General features: G+C 35.9%; 4 protein-coding genes across 5 annotated transcripts; 1 reads left to right on the top strand and 3 right to left on the bottom strand.

The window, feature by feature from the left end:
- Positions 1–553: 553 nt before the first annotated feature.
- On the bottom strand, positions 554–6,793 carry LOC132185695 (putative E3 ubiquitin-protein ligase ARI1). Its single transcript, XM_059599470.2, has 7 exons — positions 6,316–6,793; positions 5,970–6,002; positions 5,578–5,854; positions 3,750–4,230; positions 1,287–1,832; positions 1,038–1,191; positions 554–940 (listed from the first exon to the last, which is right to left on the bottom strand). The coding sequence occupies exons 1-6, from the start codon at positions 6,454–6,456 to the stop codon at positions 1,065–1,067; spliced, it is 1,605 nt and encodes a 534-aa protein (XP_059455453.1). The 5' UTR covers positions 6,457–6,793; the 3' UTR covers positions 554–940; positions 1,038–1,064.
- A 2,919-nt stretch (positions 6,794–9,712) lies between these two features.
- Positions 9,713–13,192, bottom strand: LOC132185697 (MATE efflux family protein). The gene is made up of 9 exons (XM_059599471.1): positions 12,771–13,192; positions 11,778–11,973; positions 11,324–11,669; positions 11,152–11,238; positions 10,966–11,022; positions 10,568–10,806; positions 10,349–10,467; positions 10,168–10,254; positions 9,713–10,055 (listed from the first exon to the last, which is right to left on the bottom strand). Exons 1-9 carry the CDS (start codon positions 13,023–13,025, stop codon positions 9,996–9,998), a joined length of 1,446 nt encoding a protein of 481 aa, XP_059455454.1. The 5' UTR covers positions 13,026–13,192; the 3' UTR covers positions 9,713–9,995.
- A 1,988-nt stretch (positions 13,193–15,180) lies between these two features.
- Positions 15,181–18,956, bottom strand: LOC132184423 (F-box/FBD/LRR-repeat protein At1g13570). The gene is made up of 4 exons (XM_059598051.2): positions 18,814–18,956; positions 16,399–17,244; positions 15,921–16,076; positions 15,181–15,710 (listed from the first exon to the last, which is right to left on the bottom strand). The coding sequence occupies exons 2-4, from the start codon at positions 17,209–17,211 to the stop codon at positions 15,429–15,431; spliced, it is 1,251 nt and encodes a 416-aa protein (XP_059454034.1). The 5' UTR covers positions 17,212–17,244; positions 18,814–18,956; the 3' UTR covers positions 15,181–15,428.
- Positions 18,957–19,811: 855 nt separating this feature from the next.
- 5PTASE11 (inositol polyphosphate 5-phosphatase 11) lies at positions 19,812–23,479 on the top strand. 2 transcript variants are annotated; one of them, XM_059599357.2, is made up of 7 exons: positions 19,812–20,353; positions 20,440–20,570; positions 21,116–21,192; positions 21,386–21,511; positions 22,180–22,367; positions 22,513–22,650; positions 23,272–23,479. In XM_059599357.2, the coding sequence occupies exons 1-7, from the start codon at positions 20,135–20,137 to the stop codon at positions 23,437–23,439; spliced, it is 1,047 nt and encodes a 348-aa protein (XP_059455340.2). In that variant the 5' UTR covers positions 19,812–20,134; the 3' UTR covers positions 23,440–23,479. The 2 variants fall into 2 exon arrangements, with proteins under 2 accessions (XP_059455340.2, XP_059455339.2); XM_059599356.2 differs by having other exon boundaries at positions 21,383–21,511.
- Positions 23,480–23,761: the final 282 nt, after the last annotated feature.

Below are 23,761 nucleotides of genomic sequence, written 5' to 3'. Positions count from 1 at the left end.
GCAATTTATGATTAGGTCAAGAAATAACAAATATTTTATAAATTTGGGGTCCCTTTTAGCTTGTTAGGTAGGACTACTTCACAAGTCTAAATATCTTAGTATCTTTCCTCAACCATCAGTGGAAGAAAAATCTTGTCATCCCACCAAATAAAACCCATTAGCATCTCACACGTGACACGGCATAGACATTAGACCAAAGAAAAATTTCACTACAAGAACAGTGGACATCAAAGCATTACACAAACAAGCAGACACTGCACAAGAGTCTGCTTGTTACCAAGAGAGAGAGAGGGTGAGCGGTTTAATTAAAAGTACATATTTCTCTGCATATAACCCACTTTATAGGGTTTGTACATTGATAAAGATACTTCAAAGAACTGTAAAAGATATAGAATGAGGTTAAGAATTAGAAAAATGTTAAACCTGCAGCTCTTTTAGAACTTGTTGAGACATGTCAATATATGATTGGAATTTGTTAATTATTTTTTTGCGGCCGACGTGAGATAGTGACACGCATTAACAAGTTGTAAGAGAACTGTAAAAACGTTGTAGGTGTAAAATTACTCTAAAAATTATAGGAGAAATACTTAATAGATCAGAAAACTCAACATGGGTGGAGTGAAATGCTGATTCTCATAGCAACACATCAACCAGGTAATAACAAGGGACCCGTATGAAGTTAAAGATGCAGATATAGGCCCCATAACAAATCACCTCCTATAAGTCACACCTGCAGGCAAGCTTAGATCAATGGGGGTAGTTACCAAAGGTTAATTTTCTAGATGTTTCTCAGAAGATGATCCATATTTGAACTCTCACAACCATGTGAAGGTCAATGATGAGGTTCCATTGTTCCTCCTTCATACCTATGTGTCTATCTATAGCTTCTGAAGACGTGTTCCTCTTATTTATATCTTCCATTAATCCTCCTCCAATAAAACTACAATTGAAAGAAAAATGGTGGTGAAAAATAGAAAATAAGATAGAAAAAGTCATGACAAAGGGTGTGAAAAATATTACACAAAAAGAATTGTTACCTTGTAAGAGAATTGCAGCTGTGGCATTCAGGCCTCGGTCTTCCAACAAATTGAAAGTTCTGATGCTTTCTCCAGGCCCCTTGACATGTAAGGAGCAATTCTGTGACGTACCAGCTGGATTGAATCCAACAAATCATTCTCAATGCATTCGTACCTGCAAATAGAGAACATATACAAAAAGAGTTATATAAACAACTTACATCATCCACGCCACCCAAAAGAAGAACTCAAGATCGCAATTCAACTCACAATTTTCTGCAAAGTCTGTCGGTAATCACAGAAAGATTTATGATCTTCATTCTTAGTTCCTCAACTTCATCCTCTGGATATTGATCAAAAGGCTCCCCAATAAATAATGAAAGCTTCTCAACATTCGCATGAAGCTGCTGCTGTTGTTCCTCAAACAAGTTCTGTTTTATTTCTTTTTCCTCTTTTGTCATTTCAAGTTTGACCGAGTCATCGCCGAACATGTAATATGCAAATGGGTAAGAATAGGAAAGAACCCGCCTTGACCTGAAGAGTCTGTCGAGTCCATTTGTAACCCAACTGAAATCTTTAGATGATTGTCTTTCTTCCAGATGTGATATCTTTTCTTGTATGGTTTCCTTCAACTCAGCTTCACGCTTAAAAGAATCCGTATGAGCTTTGAATAGGTTGTGGTAGTGAATGTAGCGGAGTAGGTCCATCTTTGCACGCTCAGTTTTCTTCCCCTGGTCTTCCTTGTATTGCCCACAACTGTGACCACTGATGCTTGTCCACGTATGTTCTTTACCAGTTGGGCCACCACAGAGCCAACTAAATAAGAAGGGAAATTTTTTAGAAAGACTACTCTTATTGATGTTAATATATATATATATATTCCATTGAAGAGTGTGCAAAAGAAAGAGAAAAAGGGGGAGGGGAGGGGGGAAGAAAAAACTTTTTGAGCATGGCCAATTAAAATTGAAGCATGAAACAAAGAACAAAAAGGATTTATAAATAATTGGAAATGAAGTTGGTCCATTAGTTTTTGTTATGATATTGCAGATACAATCTCGAAGGACTACATACAAGACAAAGATGAAACCTACATTAATTTTGCAGTAGTACAAAAGTATGATATAGTTAAATGAAATCATTTAAAGGAGGCATTCAAAACAACCCGAAATTAACAATTTGTTCATCCATTTAGCGAGAACATGTACAATGTGACTCTCCCAGGGTTATACCACTACTAAGATTTGCTCTGGACTCTTGCGCATTAACTTAAAATTAACAAACACAAAAAGATTGTTGCTTATTTTTGGACAAATATCATATGAAGAAAATTCGCTAGTTTGCAATAGGCTATAAATTTTTACAATTAACTACCTAGATTGTAGACATGATTAAATATCATCTGCTCCCACATTTGACAATCCATTTATGCAGAGAAGACTGAATAAGAGTAAAAAGAACACCCGAAATTTCTCACAGGAATGAGATTAGGAAAATAGATGACCTGTTGTATTGACAAAATTATGGTATTGGCTTTGATAACAAGCTTAGCTTTAAATGAGATCCTCACCTTTGACACAAAGGTGAGTTGCATGGTAGTTCTGTTATGACTCATTGCAATAATACTAGGGGTCAAGTGCAGAGATCTTACATTGCTATTCTATCTCGTCAAAAGCTACATACAAGTTCAATCAAAGCATAAAATTTAAAATCTCTTTCTACTGTTTCTATTCATAGACACCCGCTCCATTAAGCGCCTTGAAAACAACACTAATTTGTGTATCTCTGCCCATTAAAATCAATTACGACATTTTGAGTTGAATAAAGAATTAAAACAAATACAAGAAATCCTAAGTTTGAGTAAAAAAATATACAAGACCACAATCTATTTAAACAACATGGATCAATATCCAGTTCAGGGTATCTTACATTCCCTTCAACAAAATAACCATGGGTATTATGAAAACATGCAACCAGCCACCAAATCACTTCAGCATTTAACAGGCAAATAACTTTACATTTGTAAAGAGACCTTGGGGCTATTGCCATGGCATGCTGATTGGTCAAGACACGTGTGGGCTGCGCCATGTGCACATGGAGAGCCTGCTTGTGATGTGTGGCTCAATCAGTCAGTGAAATTGTTAAGTGCAACTGACCATAGCATTTTCTAACCCATCATAAACAAGGACTTGCTCTGGATGCTTTTTGACCATCTTAACATCCAAAAGTCCAAATGGACTTCAATGCAAACAGAAATAAAAGTACCATGATCCATTCATAACAGACAGTTTTGTCAGCACAAAAATGACAATCTGAAAGAAAACCCCATTGCTTCTAGAGAGTAGATTCTTCTGGAAGTCATTTACAGGAATTAAGTAGCTAACTGATTCCAAATGTAATCAGAAAAAGAAGAAAATGGCAAATGGCGAATTAAAATTTAATTGCTTACCAGACACTCAACAAAAATAACAAGGATTCCAACCAGACTTCAGAAAACAAGAAGCTAAATAATAAGACAAGCAGTAGTACAAATGCATATCCATGACAAGGTCAGAAACTAATAATCGATCCAAGATATTCCTAAAGAAACAACAATCTTGTGAAATCAACAACCAAATAAATGTATGTTATGCTTTCCACCTCCCACAAGAAATAAAAATCCAAGAATAAAGCCCAAAAACAGTGAAACCATTGCCTCCAAAAAAAGAGCAGTGAAAACATGTAAGAATATCTCACCAAAATGCTTGTCCACAAACGCAGCATACTAAGTTGCATCCTCCATCTTTGTGAACCAGCTTGTGACAATTGGGGCATGGTTTCGTGTGGACTGTAATCCAATTAACCGTCTCTGACTCATCTTGGCACTTCTTGGTCCAGAGTTCCCACATTAGACATGAACAAGGCGAGTGTGCTTCACTTAAGCAATTAAAACAGAATTGCAGACCACAGGCACATTCAACCTCACAAAACTCATCATCCTTAATACGAATAGCATTTCCACAGTGGGGAACACTGGGGCACCACTTAACCCTTTTATTATCTTCAATATATGATTCTAAAAGAAAGCGATCAAATTTCTCTGACAGGTTAGGATCCCTTGCACTGACTAGACTTCTGATTTTCGCTTCATCACAAATAGCATAGCAGTTGTATTCCATGCACCTAATACGCCTACTCTGACCCTCATTTATCTTCACAATAAAATGCTCTGTCCAACCTAGGCACAAACAAACTGATCAGTTACAATATTTCCAACCATTGGAGAGCAAAGTTATATTGAGCCACACGATATAGACAAATATAACAAGAGGGAACATCCTGTATAACAACAAAGCTTCTGACCATGGGAGCTGGACTAAAATTAACCATCCATTAGAGAAGTCAACATAAATTACTACTCTTTCACTACCTTTCTATTCCATTACTACATGCTTATGCTGAACAAAAATATCAAGTCCATTGGTGCCATCATGGTCACTACCAGCAAAATAAATAATCAGAAAAAGGGATCTCATTTAGGTTTCCCATGAAGTTTGGTGAAATCATTGAAAACAGTGGTAGTTGTAAATTGTCTCTCGAAGTTTCACGTTCCTGTAAGAGGAAGACGAAGGACTAATACAGTTAAATTATATATATCTTGCTAAGACCTGCTAGATCAGTCAATTATCCCTTTTCTTTTCACATAAAGAAATATCATGGCAATAAAGCAAAACAATAATGAAATGAAGTGTTCTTTTTTTGGGTAAGCAATAAATTTATTATGAAACCATGGTAGACCCCCTTTTGCAGTCAACAAAATCCATCTTCTCTGTCTTTCACATTCTTAATCAACCTGTCAATGGTAAGTCCATTGCTTCGTCATAGTCGCTACCAAGTAATAATCAAAATATCCAAACGGATAACTGTAAGAACCTCATTTTGGCTTTCAATAAAATCATTGTACACAATATCAGTTATAAGCAGGGCTTTAAAGTTCCAAGTTTTCTCCTGTAAGTAGGGATTAATGCAGTTTTGTGAGTTCCACCTTTTTTTGCCCTTTTGCAAGGCAAGAGGACAAGTGATCGTGCAGCTGAATAAGAAAACTCAGTTTACTTATCCATGCTAAATCCATCAATCAATATATATATATATAATGAAATGTCAGGTCAAAAAAAAAAATGAAGTGTTCCTGTTGTGGTCATTAAGACCCACTCTCTCTTTATTCAGAATCCATCATTTAGTTTAGTAGCAACAAATCTTTGCTTTGGCAAACAAAAGATCAATGAATGTAAAATGTGGATCCCAACAGCACTTTTAGAAGCATCATCTTGAACCAATTTGGTTCAGTTTAGATAATTTAACACAAAATTATGGTTCAATTGCTCTTCTATTTCGAAAATATGGAGAAAAGAAATGACAAACATAAATATATTTACCTGTATATAAACAGATTATCTGATATCGTTTTGGCCAACCCCAAGAAACGAATAATTTAGTCTTTGTTGAGGTGAGTTTAAAACTGAGAAAATTCACCCAAATAATGCCCGATTTGGAAAAAGAAGAAAATGCATAGAACAATACTCACAATTGTTGCAAAAGCAGTGACCACAGTCCATCGTTGTCACCTCGCTTGCAGATACTTCCTCTATGCAAATAATGCACATGACCATCGATGAAAGCTCCGAGGAAAGATTGTCATGCTCCGAAACTGTCACACCCGCTTCAGCATATAATTTATCTTTCCCCTTCTCTACAAGCACCACAATCACCTTGTCAACATCCCAGCGATAATGAATGAGTAGGGTTCGCGCAAGGTGTTCCTTCAATGAAAGCAAATCCATTATCCTGCGCAAGTCCTCCCTCTGCACAAATCAATACCAACATTTTTTTTGTTATAATTCATAACAAAAAGCATTAGAGAAAAACAATCTCAGCAACACACGATACGCCTACAATCACAGTAGAAATTAACCATACCTGTGCAGCCAAAAGAGATTCTTTTGTGATTACCTGCAATGGGGATAAGAGACCCATCATATTCCACTTAACTATAACATGGACAAGCGTGCATAAAAAAGAGCCAAACGGGTATTAGAAACCATAAATTGCTGCAGAAAGAGTGAAAATCACTCAAGAACTACGCGCACAATAAACACAAAACTAACCCCAGGAGATTATATGATGATGATTTCTTCGCTGTTCTCTTAACAAAAACCAGAACTTGCTAGTTGATACTGAGAAAAAATAATGGGTTTGATAAAAATTCTCACTTTCCCCTTCCGCAGCCAAACAAGTACTAAAAGAAGTGCTCGCATTCAATTACCTCGCTGGACGGACCCTTGGTACAGGACAAGGGCACCTCGGTCTCAATCTCTTGTAACCCATACGAAGCGTCTCGATCATCGTCGTCGTCGTAGTAGTCGTGGTAACAGTATTCATCGCCGCTGCTAAAATAGTCCTCCATCGCCGATACCCACGAATATTGCGCACACAGTTTGATCAAAGATTTCCCATATAAATGGTGAGGACTGAGGGCACTTTAGAAAGTAAAGTAACGGGTGGGTGAATGATTTGACCAACGCTACTGGCTCGTCTTGCGGACACCGCAGAGGATAATCCAGTTTTATAGGTTTAGCTTCTGAAGTCAAATAATTTTGTGTTGTACTACGTAACCAACACACGTCAACAGTCCGTACTATTGGATTCTAACCCGTCGCCGTCCCCCTTTTTCTTCTCCGAGAATGCGACACGTCATATAAGAAACTAGATCTACGGTTAATAGTGCGCCGTGATTCAACAAGAGCTAATCCACCATTTTCGCTCGGAGGGGGGCCAACTCAGCCTTTGGCGAGGTTGAGCAAGGAGTCGACCTCGTCAGTGCCGTTGATGGTGACGTGGTCAGATCTTGACCATTCATTTTGTGTTTTGCTCACCGGATACGGGCCTGTTCGTTTTTATTGGATATTGGTCTTTAAGCATAATAATGTTGCATATCATTTTTTTTTTTCTAATAATTTTCTTATTTTTAAAGTTGAAGTGATTTTAAAATTATCTTTCTTTTATCATTTTAAAGTTGAAGTGAATTTTCTCAACAAGAATCAGACATTCGACCTATTCTAATGATCTTAAAGTGGAAACAAGCAGCTTGCGATGGTCGAAGCTTTTTTTTAGGTCGTTATAACTTATACTTGTGGTCGCTAACTTGCTAGAGCCTATTTTTCACGCATCTATTCAAACCGAACTGTATCTACTCGTACCAATTTCTCATAGATATATTTTTATGGGTCTTACACAGATAAACGTTGTTAGATTTAATATGTTTGTTGGTGGTAGAGATATTAATTTAGTCAATTTATGCATGGTATATAAAATGGCATTAACAGTGGCAGAAGTATTAATTTATTATAGTGGGTTTATGTCCGGCAAAAATTTAAAATATGTAGGATGTGATGTATTGAAGAATATACATGATGAAGATGTAGATTTCATTTGTTTCAATGACATTTCCAAGATAGTGCACAATGCACTACAAGGTAGATGAAGACGAAGGTGTTCATGGAGTGACCACAAATCATGACATTGTTAAGGAGTCTGCTGCTACTCAGGAGAAGTGCGCTAGGACTCTTACTTATCTCTTGTAAGAGTTATTTATTTGTATCACTTCTCTTTTGATTGTTTGTAATCTTTTATATTATCTCTTTATCTTTTATTCTTTGTTTAAATCTTCTTATCACATCAAAGCTTATCTTGTTAGCTTGATGTGATCAAATACAAGTGTAACTCTTTTCTATTTAAGTTCAACGATAAGGCTGCAGAATGCATCTTGGCCAAATATCTCATCTCTTGATAATATTTTACTGACATCACTACGACTGACATGGTGAATCAATTGGTGAATGTTGGGGACATAAATTGCATATCTATGAAGAGCAACACTAATTGAGTAGGCAGTAACCATCTTTGTTGACTGTCTCTGTTGTTTGACATCTTTTGTGCTAGAATGAGGTGTTTGGTTAATTGTATATGATTTTTGTGCTATGAACTGCGAAGTCAATATGTATGGGACCATGGGTTATAAAACCATCTTGTTTGTGTGACATATTTTGTACTAAAATGGTGTGTTTTGTTGGTTGTGGATTGGAGCTTTGTTTTTCCCATTATCTTCCCCAGTTGATCAACTCAGTAGCTTGTGTTTTTATGTTATCTTCCCAAATCGCATGAATCCCTCTAAGCAGCTTCGTTTTTTTTTCCTTTTCTTCCCATGCCGCATGAATCTAGCCAAGAAGCTCTGATTTTCTCCTTTTCTTTCCAAATCGCACGAATCCTAGTTTTTATTTTCTTCTCAAATTGCACAGAATACTTGATTTGGTATCTATAGTTCTTGAGTTTTTGGGTGTCAATAGGATATAAAGTCGAAGTCATATTCTAGGGCATTCGTGTGATTTGAGGAGAACAAGAAATCTAGGCTTCAATCGGTTTGGGGAGAAATGATAACTTTGGGTTTCAATCGATTTGGGCTTAATATTGTTTTTGTTTCAATTTGGGTAAAATCTTGTTTAAGTAAATGTTTAGCATTCTTGGCATCTAACATGACTCAAATATCACAAGTAACATGTGTGATATAGTGATACGTAATAGGATATGCTGATTTGGATTAAATATGTGGCATCTAGGATAAGTGTTGTTTTTTAAAGGTCATTGATGTGAATTTTCGTTTAAAAAAATGGATGAAATATGACGAAATGGTCAAATTAGTATTTCGGCTTACGACAGGTACAATCTACATGCAATACTTTTTGAAACCGAGGTAGTTGTTTGATAACGACCCTTGCCACATGTATCAATAAAGTATTTAACCTAAGAACATAAATATGTGGCATCTAGGATAAGTGTTGTTTTTTAAAGGTCATTGATGTGAATTTTCGTTTAAAAAAATGGATGAAATATGACGAAGTGGTCAAATTAGTATTTCGGCTTACGACAGGTACAGTCTACATGCAATACTTTTTGAAACCGAGGTAGTTGTTTGATAACGACCCTTGCCACATGTATCAATAAAGTATTTAACCTAAGAACATAAATGTATAAACACGTATCATCAAAAGGATAAGTGATAAGCCTTTAGTTTTTTATCTTGATCTTCACAGTTAGCACAGATTGATATTTATCAACAACATCTTTATCTTGTTTGATTCAAAAAGAAATTGCAAAATGAAAAACAAAAAGCTAGTCAAGTATTGGTTGGACTAAAACAAGGGCTTAATGAACCGACTTTGCAAGTGGATAACACCAACCAACATGCCGAGATTGATTGCTCTCCCCAGTGGTAGGAGAAGATTGGGAGCTATATTTGCTTTCCTTGTGGAGACGTTTTGGGCCTAAAAATCAGCCACTAAGCCCAAAGTGATGAAAAATGAAAAAGTAAGTTGGGCCAATAATAAGCCCAAAGATAAGAGGTTGTTTAAACTCAAAGTTATAGAGAAATGCTAAAAAGGAAGATTAGAGTATTCTTTGTGTCATCGATGTGGCTTTAAAATCACTAATAGATCAAAATTCAATAATGATTATTTCAAATTTAATGGTGATTTTAAAAGGCACATCACATTTGAAATGACACAAAGAGAACTTTTGTCTCTTTCTAAGAGATACAGGAGAAAAGACGAAAGAGTAAACATCGTATCATTAGAATGAGATATTCAAACACCCAATATTTTGAAAGGATCTGATCGCATTACTTGGTCAGAGATGCGTTAATTAATTATCAACTGCCTTAAAAAATATCTTAAATGTGCAAAGCACTCCTAAGCAAAACAAAATTGAATGATCAAAAGCATTCCAAAATATAGCTCAATGAAGAGGTATTCAGCTTGATGAGGTGACATAATATTTCACTCTTTAAACTTGAGCATAAAATTGACAGAAAATTGGTCAAAACACAATCGTGTGTAAATCTGCCAATGCTCTCTCTACAATGATGTCATGTCACCCTTCTGAGTAAAAAGATCAATCCTCTGCAGTTGAACCCCCTCCCCATTTCTTCACACGGCTCCCTGCTTCTTCAGCCTGCACATTTGATTCATAGAGTGACCAATTATTTCTTGCATGCAGTTTCATCAATCAATAACTTCAGGCTTCAAAAATGAAATAGAGAATGCAGAAGAGTAAAGATACTCACCTCTTTCCTCCAGTTAGTTATTGAAGTGACCACTATCAAGATTATGGTTTGCAAACAAATGCCTCCAATCATTCCTGACCAAATACCCTGCAAGTTGAAAGTAGTAAAAATGTATCAATAAAGAAAGAAAAAGGTGGTTGATGTATCAAGAAAGTCCAAGAGAATAGTTCTGATATCTCACCTCAGCTCCAAATCCAAATGTGAATCCGAGGAGTATGCCAGCAGGCAATCCAACAATGTAGTAGCACCCGATGTTGATATATGCGACAATGGCTTGCCATCCGGCTCCAACAGCCACACCTAAACCAACAGGGAATAAAATTATGTTTATGTTTATGTTTGTGTTTGTGTTTGCGTTTGTGTTTGTCAGGCTGCAATATTGTTTGTTCTTTGTACTTACCAGATAAGACTGGTTGAAGGCTGTTTAGAAGCACTGTGATTCCTAGCAAGACAGCAAGTTTGGTAGTTTCCACGGCGACGGCTTCACTGGTGGTGAAAAGGTAAGGGAAGTAATCCCTTGTTGCAAATACTACGCTCATGCAAACAACTCCTATGGAAATGGATGTGATTGAAACGACTATCACTGCAAATTTTGCAGCACGGAAATTGCCGGCTCCAAGTTCATTTGATACCCTCACACTGTTGGAACAGCAATTAATGGTAAGTTTCATACAACTATCTCCCTTTTTGCTTACTGAGAAGTGAGAAGGCAAAAGAGGAATCCTCCAACTATATGGGGTTTGAAAATATCTTGTAGGCAACAAGTAAAGAGCAGAGCTTGCAGGGAAGATTAATTACCTAATTGCAGCATTGAACCCAAGCGCAATCATCGCATCCCATCCTTGTATGTTCATGCTGCAAAAGTATGGAAATGACAAATGAGGACAGTTTATGAAAATGAAATATTCTGTAATCCATCCAAAGCAGATGCAGAGTTCATTAAGCGTGCAAAAGCAATAGGGAGGTGATGAAGAAACACCGTACCAAATAGAGATGGCGTCAACTGGAATCAGAGGATCCTGCAGACGGCCTGTTATCACCACCAGTATCATCAAGTACCAAAACTCCAAGCTGCAATTCAATTTACACAGAAAAAAACTCAGCATCACCTGATATAATATGATTAACCCAAGTAAAAACAAGGACAGAAACACACCATAACATCACAGCAGAAGCCAATGAAAGCTTCACAAAGCCCCACAAGTCTGCAAATGCGAGCCACGAGAAGCCAGCCCACGCACCATCGGACTTGGTAATGAAAATGTAGAGCAATTGAGCAATAACAATGAGCCACCATGAGGTGTTCAAGGTGATTGCCGCTCCAGTTAAGCCCCACCCAAGCTTCAATATCAGCAGCCAGCTAAAGAATGTGTGTAGCACCAGCACCACTGCCGATATCCATGCCATGACCAACACTTTCCTCTGTGCTTGCAGGAACTTTTGGATTGGAAAATTGAGCGCGTACGCGAACAATTGTGGAAGCATCCAAAGGGCAAATTTGCCTGCACCATAAAGTCCAGTTAAAGGATTTTGGACACATGAATCGAAGAAAATTCTTTGTCAATGTGTTGAGTATAAAAGATACAAAGAGAATAGCCATAAGCACTAACCAGCAGCCTCAGATATCTCAGTGGTCTCCCCAATGACCTCAAGGATGGGAGGGGACCAAACATAGATAGGGACCAAAATACAAGCTGTAGTCAACAAAATGACCCACGATCTCTGCATGTACACCCCCAACATCCTGATACTACCCGCACCATATGCTTGCCCACAAAGCGTCTCCAATGCACTTCCCATTCCCAACTGATTTCACCCAAAATTTCAAAGAGAGAATATTATCAGGCTTAATTTGTATCAACATTGATTCTACTGCTACTATTGCCTACGAGTTATGACATTAATTGTGAGATTGTACAAATTTGGTCTATTTCAGGGTAAATGCTTGGTATAATAAGTATCATATGGATTAATACATAATTTATATTTTAATAACTAACATGCCAAATTTTCATAGACTAATATTACATGAGTTTGATAAAAAAAAAAAAAAAAATTATAGTAAAATTGTAAGACTGACTTTGTCGGCTTTAACTGCACCAGTAAAATGAAATTTACTACACTTCCTCTGCTTTGTGTTTGTCAGGGCTTTGGACTTTTGTCCGGCCAACCAGACAGCTTTTAAGACTGTTTGAAAAAAATATTATGACATGAAGTAAATGATAAAATAATTTTGAATATTTTATGTTTTAAGTTATTTATTAGATTAAAAAATTAAAACATATATTGAACTCTAGTAGTAAATGATAAGATGGACTAGACCGAGTAGATTTAAATTCGTATTTCACAAAATAAAAAAGTTTTTTTTTTTTTTTGGTTAAAAAGAGTATATGAAATCATTATTAATTTAAGTATTTTGGGAAGGAAACAGTAGAAATTCCACCTCAGCTTCACTTTCTGTTTTATTTTTTTCATCCACCCAATTCTTTGTACACTTTTTCAAAGGCATATTCATCCATGCAAAAGGAACTGAAAGAAGATTGAATTGATGCTAACTTGATAGCTAAGAAAAACCAAAAGAGAAAACATAATTAATTAATTACCATGACTCCGAAGGCGAGCCCGGCGATGACAGAGTTCTCAACAGACACGGCGGCGAGCTCGAGCTCCCCGACGAGACCCGCAAAAGTCTGAGTGAGCGCACCCAGCGAGTACTGACATATGGACGTGAAGATTGCCGGACCGGCAAGCTTCCAAAGCGACTTGGACTCACGTCCGAACTCCTTAACATAGCTCACCGGCTTCTCGTCCTCATGGTTGCTATGGTTATTCGTCAGAAGTGGAGTTTCTACACCCATGGCTTTTCTTCCACAAAAACTCACCCACTAGTGCTACCACCACAGCCATGGCTCTCTATCTATCTTATAAGTAAAAAAATCCCAGTATTAGGGTTTTGGTTTGGTTAGCGATCTGTGGTTCCTTGTCTAACCAGGTAGGTACGGGCACTCCACTGGTCGAGTTTGAAAGGTTGTTACTTGTTTAGTTGTTTTACACCTTTGAACAGGGGATCTGAGCCGATGGAGACCCAATGGGGATTTTTTTTAAGCCACGTGTGGGTGCCACATAGATCGTGACGGCCCACACGTAAGTTTCGTGTTAAGGCGGGGGGACCCACAACCGCAGCTTGTCTTGTTTTACAAAGGGTTTAGCTCCTTTCATTTTGGGGGCAGACGGTCCAAACGGTCGTTGCACATGACCAAAATGTTAGGTAGCTAAAATTCTTGTCCCAAAGTGTTGTGCTATTTCGATTAGAATAAGGAAAATAAATTGGGAAAACTAGGCAAATGTGTTCAAATTACTACTCAATTCTCAAGGTTGCATTAATATTCTTCTCGAACTATTAAAAATTGATAATAAAATTTTTAGTAGCATGCAAAATAAATAAATTGACATTTATTTTAAAAATATGTGATTAGAATTGCATTTTCTAAAAGAGTAATATTCTATAACTATTTTACTATGCTGACATGCAATATTAATTAGCAATTAGATCAATCATTGTTAAAAGAAAAATAAATAAAAGTTTATTGACACTACCAGAATCCACATCATTTAAGTGAAATAGTGATGGATAAAAAGTGAGTTTTCTAATATTAATCTTTCTAAAAACATATTTTAGTTTAATTAAAAATTTTGTCCAAAAGAAGAAAAAGATAGGACCGTTCAGTCGCTTTGAATGATAGATCCAAGCTGTGTGGGGCTGAATTGAGCTTTTGATTGGATAAGAGAAAAAACACAACGCTCAAGCCTTTGAAGGTCGTGCCAAACTGAGATTTCTTAGCTATTAAATTTCATAAGTTTCCTTTTTGAATCAAATTAATCATAAAATACTAGAAGCATGTAGGTTCCCCGTTCCACTTGGGGAGCTGAAATTGCAACGACATAATTTTTTTTTTTTTTTGAAAAATGCAACGACATAAATATGGTACAAAACTAAGCTTCTTTTTGGCTTGTATGAAAAATGAGAAAACGATCGACGACTTCTAACAACTTCAAGTTGTAATCTGACGATTTGAGAAAGAGAAGCTTAAATTTGAAAAGTTGTTTACGGTTTTTTTTAAAAAAAAAGAAAAGAAAACCACTGTAGAGAAATTAAAGAAATTTTCTGGCTATTATTTTTGGTCGCACTAAACACCTAAAAGTATATATATATATTCAAAAAATTTACACAGAACCTGAAATTTCAAAATATTTTTCCATTTGGAGGATACTATTTAATGCAATGATTCATAGTGTCTATCTATATTCTATGCCCTTCTTTTCTTCCTTTTAGTGTCGTGGATGAAAGATGGGTGAAAGCTGAAAATTTAGTTGCACTGCTTTTGAAAGATGGGTGAACGCAAAGTGATGGCAAAAGGGAGATTATTCAAAGTGGGCAAATGTCCCAAACAATATTGGGTAAAAGTGCTTGCTGCGACCCAGCCAACTTAAAAAAAATTTAGCTAATTGGGCTTTGACTTGAAAGGTAGGTTCCTAAATATTGTATCCAAAATAATAAAACTTGATTAATTACACACGTTGTTTCAATATATTTAAAAACTATTTTTATTTATTTTTAATCTGCTTCAATATTGGCTACATTCCCAATATATTACAGGACAGCCCATCAACTTTCTTTAAGCCAATTGTATAAGTAACGAGAAAACCAATCACATAGTCCAGCCTTATCTTAAGGATCAACAAATTTTTTAATATGGAGACTACGAGATTTGGTTGACAACTACCTTTCTTTTCTTTTCTTTTTTGGCAAAAAAAAAAAGGACCACCTTTTTTTTTTTTTTTTGTTATAACAAATTCTGTAAGATTTGTCTTTTCTTATAAAATCTTTCACATGCATTCAGAATGTACTTTGATTAGTTGACTAATTTATGATATCTCCTAATATTTCAATGAGATTCTATTCTAAACCATAATTAAACTTAGAATCCCATATGATGACATTTTAGGCCACAGTTGGTTTGCAAGAATCATTTCCTTTTCATATTTCATGGTTACAAGTAGTCAATAGTCGTCCTAAACACTTAAACGACACTGATGCAGAAAATAAATGAAAGGAGCATAGATGCCAGTACAAGGGCTTTGGAAATAATGACATCGTTCAGAAGAAAAAAGCATTGTTCAGACTGACATGAAATCCAGAGCTTTTTTGTTTTCATTTTTTCACATAAGCCCTCTTGGGGCTGCCAAACTCACTGATGAGTTTAAGGGTCCAAGTAAATGATTTCTGCTTGCATGGAGGCTCGCCGGAATCGCAGCAATTCTTTTAGCAACTCCCATCCTCCATTGATGGAAGCAGGCTTAACACTCATTGTTTCAAGAACTGGGGAAGCTAATAGCAGGAAATTGATGAAATTCAATTCCGGTTTTATACCAAGGATGCCAACTATTTTCACTTGTCTCAGTTGGTTGAATGGAAGACTGCAGTGGTTGTCTTCCCAACAGTTAGTGAATGTCGCCATCGTAGCGTGTTCCTCCGGGCGAGCCTACACAAGTTCAATGGCATTAAAATCTTTGGAAGTTCCCAAAATTACTTCCCAAGCAAATGATGGTAATGCATTATCAGTTTATAGTTTAGCTGACGAAACATGTGAAGTATCAGAATGACATGAAAATCAAATATTTGACTAGCATGTGCATGCTCGTGATATCAATTTGGATGAAGCTAAGGTAATAATCAGTAGAAAGAAACTCACCAAAACTTCTAGCTCTTGTAGATTTGGGGAACTTCTTAAGAGGCACAGAGCAGCTATAACCTCCTCCACATCATTAAAGTTTATGCGTATGGAAAGATAATTCAGATGAACGCATGGAGTAGGCAACTTTCGTGGCACAATTCCAATAGCCAAATACTGGAGCAAAAAGAAGATAGAGAGAACAAATATAGATCAAACTCCAATAAATGCAGTAACCTAGCACTTGGACCTCCCCGTGAAAACTGAATCAAGTTCATTGGAATTTACAAAACATTTTAAGCAGACAAGTTGGTCAATGGTGAAAATGCCAAGATAGAAATGAGATCAATAACTGAAACCTGAAAAAATCCTCAAGCGCAGAAAGAAAGAACCTCAGTTTCAAATCATCGGCAATTTGCAAAGCCCAATGAACTCATTCACTTTCAGACTTTCCTGTGGGATATGAGGGCCCCTTAAAATATACCAACACAATTATTACCTTCAAAAAGTAGCTCTGAACCTCTAGCCTTCGAATATAGGGCAGATGAGCAAAAAAATTGACCAAATTGCTAGAATTGGCATAAGCTCGCCTTTTTTCATTGCCAACATTTACATATAATCCAATGGAAATAACAGTTAAACAGAAGGTGTTTTCAAAACTAATGTCCTCGAAAGCACCTCCAATGTCAAAAAATTGGAGATTTGGTGCATCAATGTTGAGATGGGTGAAACCATCAAAGTTCATCAATGTCAATCTCTCTAGCAGAGGGCAGCTAGAAATCAGACTTCCAAACACATCTTGGGCCAAGGTCACATGCTGCAGATCAAGGCTCTTCAAGCTCCTGAAGCCTTTAAATGTCAACGGAGGTTTTAGCAAACAATTAAATAACTCTAAATGAATCAAATTGTGGCAAGAAAATAAAGAAGAAGGCATCTTGTAGCGTTGCCCTTTCCAAATTTCAAGAACAAACTCCTTGATAGGGCTCCTTGATAGATGAAGAATCCACCGATCAATGTCAGTAATGCCTAGAAGATCTCGGTGAGATAGTTTGAACTTGTATATTGGGCCATTATGAAGTAAGAGAACATGATCAACAATGTTCACAAGTTTATTCTTGAGAATTGCATGATCTTGAGAAGAAACAGGGAAACATTGATTATCAAACGCAAGATGTGGAAGTGTCGCCCATTTGTACCTCCACTTGCTTGACAAAACACTTGTCCTAACTGCCTCCGTAATTGACAAATTTGACAAAATCTGATCTATAATATGCCCTGGTAAGTTGCTGATCTTGTCTAGATCCATCTGCATTCAGCACAGGCACTTTGGTGCTTCTGTTTGTTTCTGAAATATTTCAGGAAAAGAGGAATCAGAAATCAGATTCAAAGACCAGGGGTACCTAGGACATTTACTTAGTGAGCATTTTGGTGGGGGGGCAGCCGAAATCCTTTGCAAGAATCAGAGGCAAAATATATTTACCCAAGGAAAATAATTACAATTAACGAAACTATTCCCATTTTAAGTTTAATCACAAAGTTCAGAACATAATAAAGAATAAAGACACAAACTTGTGGTTGCTATGGGGGTTTTGGGCGGCAGCTCTCTGGTTCTCAGGGCAGTGGGATGCGATGGTGTGGTTGTCATTTTGTGTGGGATGTGAACTGGGGGTTCTATGCGGTGGCTCTCCATGGTTTGTGCTTCATGGTTGAGTTGGTCTTGCAATTTGATGACGTTGTGGCTACAGATGATTGGAGGATCAAATCAGGAGTACATGGTAGCAAATAACTCCCGCATCCCACGCATCTCTGAATCTAGTTTTGCCTCCAAAAGTCCACATCTCTCTTCAAAAATGGAAGATAGAAATGCCATTGTTGGCTCTGATACCAAGTTGTTACGAACTTGAATATCAAGTCCATAATAGAATACTTTAGGGCAGGTTCTTAGAGGGATTAGAGGGAATCTAGACCTTCTTCAAACATGCAATTTCGAAAATAAGTGTTTACGGCTTACACACAATGAATGACTCCAAAAAAAAGGCAGAGATATGGTCTTCAAGGACTTCTCAGCATACAAGGATTGTAACATGACGCTCGAACGGGACCATCACGGACAGTTCAACTTTAACTAGTGTAACGACCCTTAGAAAAGCGCTAGTCACATATGCGCTATCACCTCAAAAAGATTAGTCAATTTGGAGCTTCCCTATAATTCCTATAAAGTCCAATTTCACTTAGTAACTAGGCAATGTGAGACTTAACATTTATGATTATCTTTATAAAATACACACTTTATGTGAGCTATTTCTCATATTCTTAATATAGGACCAGGGTGTTACAACAAGTATTTAGGGCACATACTAAAACAAACAAATGAGCAAATTATTGATATCCCAGACTCATAAGCTGCAAGATGCAAGCTAGACCCGCCATTTTCGAACAGGATCATCACAAAAACCCATGACTGAACTGAGGAGCTATTTTCCATATCATGCAAATAATCCCCACCCAAATTCCATGTAAAAAATCTCTTTTCGTTTATTTAGCAATGATATGCGGGTCTTCAGTCATTCACAGTAAGCAAATCAATTCAAATGCCATCATTACAGAAAACTCCTCAAGAAGAATTATTTTCAATCGCAAACAAAACCCATTTCGGATAATGAATTAAAAAGCCCGTGTTGTATCAAAACCTCACAAGAATTTCTGTACAATTGCAGACTCTTACTAGTACAATAAATGCCCTAAACATGAGGTATTAGCCATTCAATGAAAAAAACCAATGACTATTTGTACAACTTAACGTGAAAAATCCTTGTGTTTGTGTTTCAGGAGCGAATTGGCACTAATGCTAATGGGGACCATCGTAGTGTTCGATCGATTACGTAATAAACAGTATTCGATTGATTGGTCTTACCTGAAAAAAGTGAGGAAATGGATTCCAGTCGAAGCTCTGAGAGGAAGTGAAACTGAAAGCAGAAAGAGATGCCCCAGTAGGTCGGTGCCGTTCGTGCGCGGTGCGCACACGCTCGTTCTGGGCTAAAAAGTAATAATTGTGCAAAAAATATATGATTGATTTGAAAAGGTGCGACTAACTTCCATTGTAAGTATTGAACCCGGGTCGCCTGGGTAAGTGGTAACCTAATTAACCCGACTAGACGACAATGGATAATGGATTTATGCCAAAATACGTGTATTTTATGGGTTTTTCAATGAGATTGCGGAAGGTTTGGGCTTGGATATAGTGACCTATACCTTTGGGCCCCCAATTGTTTTTTTTTCTATCCAATGCCTTTGGGGCCCAATTAATATTTGTTATCTATTTATTTATCTGCTGCAATCCTTATCCTTGGTTAGTTGTAGATTTCTCGATGATATTGTTATATGTTGTCAGTGTGAGATTTTCTTGTGTAGAGTTCTTTATGGGAGAGATGTCTCTAACATAATAACACTTAAATAAATAATAATTCACGAGGATATAAATTTAGAAAAATGATAAACATATAGCTCTTTTACAACTTTTGACATAAATTTTTAATTCACTAGAGTATAAAAATAATAATTAAATATGGACATAGTTTTTCTCTAAACTGGGTACGTTGGAGAAACTTTTTTTAACCCAATTTATAAAAATAATATGTATAGTTTTTTTAATAACATGTGAAATGCATATGCGTTTTTAATATTATTTATTTCAACTTTGTTTCTACTCTTAAGAAGATATGTGCATTACACATGTTCAAATGACACATGTCATTTTTATAAATTGAGTTGGAAGAACTTCCTCCAACTCAATTTGGAGGAAAACTCTGTCCATTAAATATATAGCTTTTTTACAATTTTTAACACGAATTAATATATAATTAAAAGATATTAGAGGAAGTGAAATGCTTGTAACTGTTGGTTCTAATCACATATATAAGAAGTTGTAAAAAAATTGTATTACGTGACCAGTGGTCCTTTTCAACTTTTATCCAACTTCTTAATATTTGTCAAAGTGCCCAGCTAACTCGTGTAGAAATTAAGCTGTGATCAAATAAGAGAGAGATATCAAAACATTTTCGATGTTTGACTTTTAATTATTTCTTCAATGTCTTCACCGCCAAAAGGCCAAATTTTCCACGCCGGTGCTGTATTTGATCCAAGTCAATGGCTTCAAAACCTTTCTCGCTATCTCTGATCACTATCATTTTGGCTTGCCTTTCTTCAACCATAAACTGCCGCCTCCGAAGATCACCATGCAGAGGATCACTAGCTTTTTCAGGTTTTGCAGAGGACGAGCCAAGTTGAAGAGAAGGGCGGCGGCAATGGGTTTTATGAACCATCATCATCAGACAGCAATTAGCAGCAGCCAAGAAGGAATAAAGACCGTTGGGGTGGATAATCATAATCTATGCGACTTTTCAAGCAACTCGGATCTCTGCATTTGCATTGTCACTTGGAACATGAATGGAAAGGTGAGAGAGATTTAACGTTACAAATTTCTGTCGTGATCTATTTTGTGATTGACATTCATTTGATATATATATAAATATATGTGAAGGTCTCTTACGAAGATCTAGCAGAACTTGTCGGGAGCAGCCGAAAGTTTGATCTTCTCGTTGTTGGGTTGCAGGAGGTTCCACGAGACAACATTCTACGGCTATTGCAGGCGGCTCTAGAAGAAACACATATGTAAGAGACCATCTTTTCCTTTATTAATTATTATCTCTACTCTTGATGATATATGAAGAACAATCGTATAATAGAATCTTTTGGTAGCTACGTTAAGAAAAGCCTGGCCATGGTGGGACTCAATTTGTTGTAAAGACAAAGTGTAGGGTCATAATCTTTCTTGAAAATTATGTATTGGACAACAAGAGGTTGTTATATGTCAATATCGATAATGACAACACAATTCTATGTCACCTTCAATGTACATTGAATCTCAATCTATGTACTTTTCACACTTTCATTTTCAACTTATCAGGTTTTCTTTTATACTTCGCGTTTAATAAAAGCGCGGATGGATATTTCACATTTTCGATAATTATGATTTAGCAATAATTGACATGCTTTATTGGCGGCCGGCCAAGACGGTTTATAGCGGCGTTTATTTTGGCCCCCAGAAAGTTATGTGTTATTTTTAGTTGTGATTACATGTTTTTTATATATATTCAAGCTAGGGGACCATAAATTAACTGATTACTGATATTGATTTTAATTATTGTGTAATTAAGTGTGTTAGGGAAGGCCATAATGCAATCTCTGCAGCTGTATGTTTTTGGACCAAAGAACTCAGACTTGTTAGTCAAAGGTAATTAGCTTTGGTTTAATGGTTTCGACATGAATCCATCGAGTCCATTTTCTCCTCGAGGTCAATAATATATTTGTGCTTAAATATTGGGATTATTTTTTCTCTTTTTGACGAATGATCATTAATTAATATTGCTTCGATTTTATTTATTTATTTCTTCTTATATATTTTGAAATACCGCTTTGTATAGTAGAATTGCAGGTAGATAAGCATTCCGTTGGGGGATTTGGGGGATTAATTAGGAGGAAGAAAGGGGCCGTGGCAATCCGCATCAATTACAAAGGCTTCCGAATGGTGTTCATAACATGCCATCTCTCCGGTAAGCTAATTTGTTTTATATAATTTTCTTTGGATTATTTTAGCCTAAGGCCTTAATTCTCGGGTAGGAAAGTCTAATTAGGATACGTTTGATAATTGTATTATAAAAAATAATAAAAACAAGGTTTTGGTTTTGGTTTAAAAAAGTATTTTGATGTGATATAAACACGAGATTTGAAACATGTTTTAGTTTTGAATTGTACGTTAATGGTTTTAAGAAAAAATGTAAAATGTTTTCAAAACTATTACTAACCAATTAGGCCTAACTTAACTGTCATAAATCTCACTTTCTATTTTAAAAATCCAATTTTATTATTTAATTTAAATACTTTTTTTTTCAATAATTTCTTTATTCTTTCTTTATTGAGCTGAGAGAAAATAATAGAATCAGCAATTCACTAAATTTTTTTGTTAAAGTAACTAGTTAGATGTGCATGATTTTTCACCCAAATTTACATCCCGACTATTCGACTAACCAAAATAACCTTTAGCTAACCGGATGTAAACGCTCATAAACTCAAATACACATTTCATTTTACTTTATATATTAGTCATAGTAATCTCAATATCCGATAAAATAGTTTTTTTTTTTATCGCTGTTTTAATTAAAAATATATTTTTTAAATTCAACCATATGTATATATTATTATTGTTTTGGCATATATGCAGCTCATGCAAGCAAAGTAGAAGAGCGAAATTGTCAGTGCAAACACATATCACACTCTCTCTTTTCCAAGAATTGGAACCCTTATGCCAAGCCAGCTCACATCACTGTGTGGTTAGGAGATCTTAATTATAGGATACAGGGCATCGATACACACCCGGCACGCAATTTAATTCAAAAAGATCTTCACGGAGTAAGTTTCCCACACATTCTACACTATTATTTATATACAAGAACAGAACCAAGGGCCATTACAAATTTCGTAGTAGTTAGAGGGGGTTTATTTGCAAATTTAGGATAATTAAAGACTTTGTATTGATATTAATAGATTTATGCAGACGCTAACAAGCAACGATCAACTCTTACAAGAGGCTGAAAGAGGACACATCTTCAATGGGTACTGCGAAGGGACATTGACATTCAAACCGACATACAAATATAATGTTGGAAGTAGCAAGTACGATACTAGCTACAAGGTATCACCTTTCTTGTGTCTTACTCCTTGGAATAATTCCGAAAATAAAATAAAATAAGCTGGGTAACTTGTACAAATTGCAAGGAATTTTTTTAATGAGGAATGATAGGGACCCAACTTTTTTGCCCAACAAAAGTCCAACTTTTTCCTTATTTATTTTTAAAAAATAAAATAAAATAAAAAATGGAAAAAATGTTTGAAGCAACCCTATCTATTTTTTGTCTTTCTTATATTTGGTATTTTTTAAAAAATGAAAAATGGTATTTTTTTCATAATAATGTCATTTTTTTCAAGAAAATGTCATTATTATGAAAAAAAATACTATTTTTCATTTTTAAAAAAATACTAAATAAAAGAAAGGCCAAAAATAGATAGGGTTGCTTCAGACATTTTTTCCATTTTTCATTTTGTTTTTTTTAGAAAATAAATAAAGGGTAAAAGTTGGACTTTTGTTTGGCAAAAAAGTTGGGCCTTTAGCATTTCTCTTTTTTAATATATATATATTCCACCAACTTTGGATGGGATAATAAGTTACAGATTGTGACGGAAGAAATCATGAAATTGGTAATTTTGTTTTCCTCTAATTCAATCTATTAAATCGATACTTATTTTTTATTCGTAGGTAAGAGTTCCAGCATGGACAGATCGAATATTGTTCAAGCTAGAAGACGCTGAGAAAATAAATGTGACTCTACGTTCTTATGAATCAATGGATGATATATACAGTTCGGATCATAAACCAGTGAAAGCTCATCTCTGTTTAAAACTTAACAAATTGTTGTCGGCGTAAAAAAATGTTGTACACCAATCTCTTTGTTTTTTTGTTTTTTATTTTCTCCTAGCCGTATTGGATGCATGAGTTTGTAAAATTAGGTCCAATAGTTCATATAAATTAACTTAAGGGTATGTATATATACACATATGTATATATTTACTTCCTAAGTAATATCGATATTTCAATTTATTCTTAGGATTTTTAAATTTGACTTTAACTCTTTCAAGTTTTTTTTTTTTGTTTTTTTTGGAAGTATCTAGCCCTCGCTTGACCCGTAAGGCCCATCTACTCCATAATCCTTCAGGCCCAACTGCAGCCAAACTCTCCATCGCCAAAT

The sequence above is a fragment of the Corylus avellana genome, chromosome 7, assembly GCF_965113065.1.
Source record: "Corylus avellana chromosome 7, dhCorAvel1.hap1.2, whole genome shotgun sequence".
NCBI lineage: Eukaryota > Viridiplantae > Streptophyta > Magnoliopsida > Fagales > Betulaceae > Corylus > Corylus avellana.
This window is presented reverse-complemented; position numbering and strand designations above follow the sequence as displayed.

Coding starts and splice junctions, on each gene's coding strand:
- LOC132184423 (XM_059598051.2), bottom strand. CDS start 17,211: ATGCAGATGGATCTAGACAAGATCAGCAACTTACCAGGGCATATTATA. Junction 16,077..16,398: donor TTCAGAGCTACTTTTTGAAG/GTAATAATTGTG, acceptor TTTTTGCTCCAG/TATTTGGCTATTGGAATTGT. Junction 15,711..15,920: donor TACAAGAGCTAGAAGTTTTG/GTGAGTTTCTTT, acceptor GAACTTGTGTAG/GCTCGCCCGGAGGAACACGC.
- LOC132185697 (XM_059599471.1), bottom strand. CDS start 13,025: ATGGGTGTAGAAACTCCACTTCTGACGAATAACCATAGCAACCATGAG. Junction 11,670..11,777: donor TGAGATATCTGAGGCTGCTG/GTTAGTGCTTAT, acceptor TTTATGGTGCAG/GCAAATTTGCCCTTTGGATG. Junction 10,468..10,567: donor CCTTCAACCAGTCTTATCTG/GTAAGTACAAAG, acceptor CTGTTGGTTTAG/GTGTGGCTGTTGGAGCCGGA.
- LOC132185695 (XM_059599470.2), bottom strand. CDS start 6,456: ATGGAGGACTATTTTAGCAGCGGCGATGAATACTGTTACCACGACTAC. Junction 6,003..6,315: donor CCAAGGGTCCGTCCAGCGAG/GTAATTGAATGC, acceptor TCCCCATTGCAG/GTAATCACAAAAGAATCTCT. Junction 1,833..3,749: donor GTTTGTGGACAAGCATTTTG/GTGAGATATTCT, acceptor CTTCTTATTTAG/TTGGCTCTGTGGTGGCCCAA.
- 5PTASE11 (XM_059599356.2), top strand. CDS start 20,135: ATGCAGAGGATCACTAGCTTTTTCAGGTTTTGCAGAGGACGAGCCAAG. Junction 21,193..21,382: donor CTCAGACTTGTTAGTCAAAG/GTAATTAGCTTT, acceptor CGCTTTGTATAG/TAGAATTGCAGGTAGATAAG. Junction 22,651..23,271: donor AGTACGATACTAGCTACAAG/GTATCACCTTTC, acceptor TTTTATTCGTAG/GTAAGAGTTCCAGCATGGAC.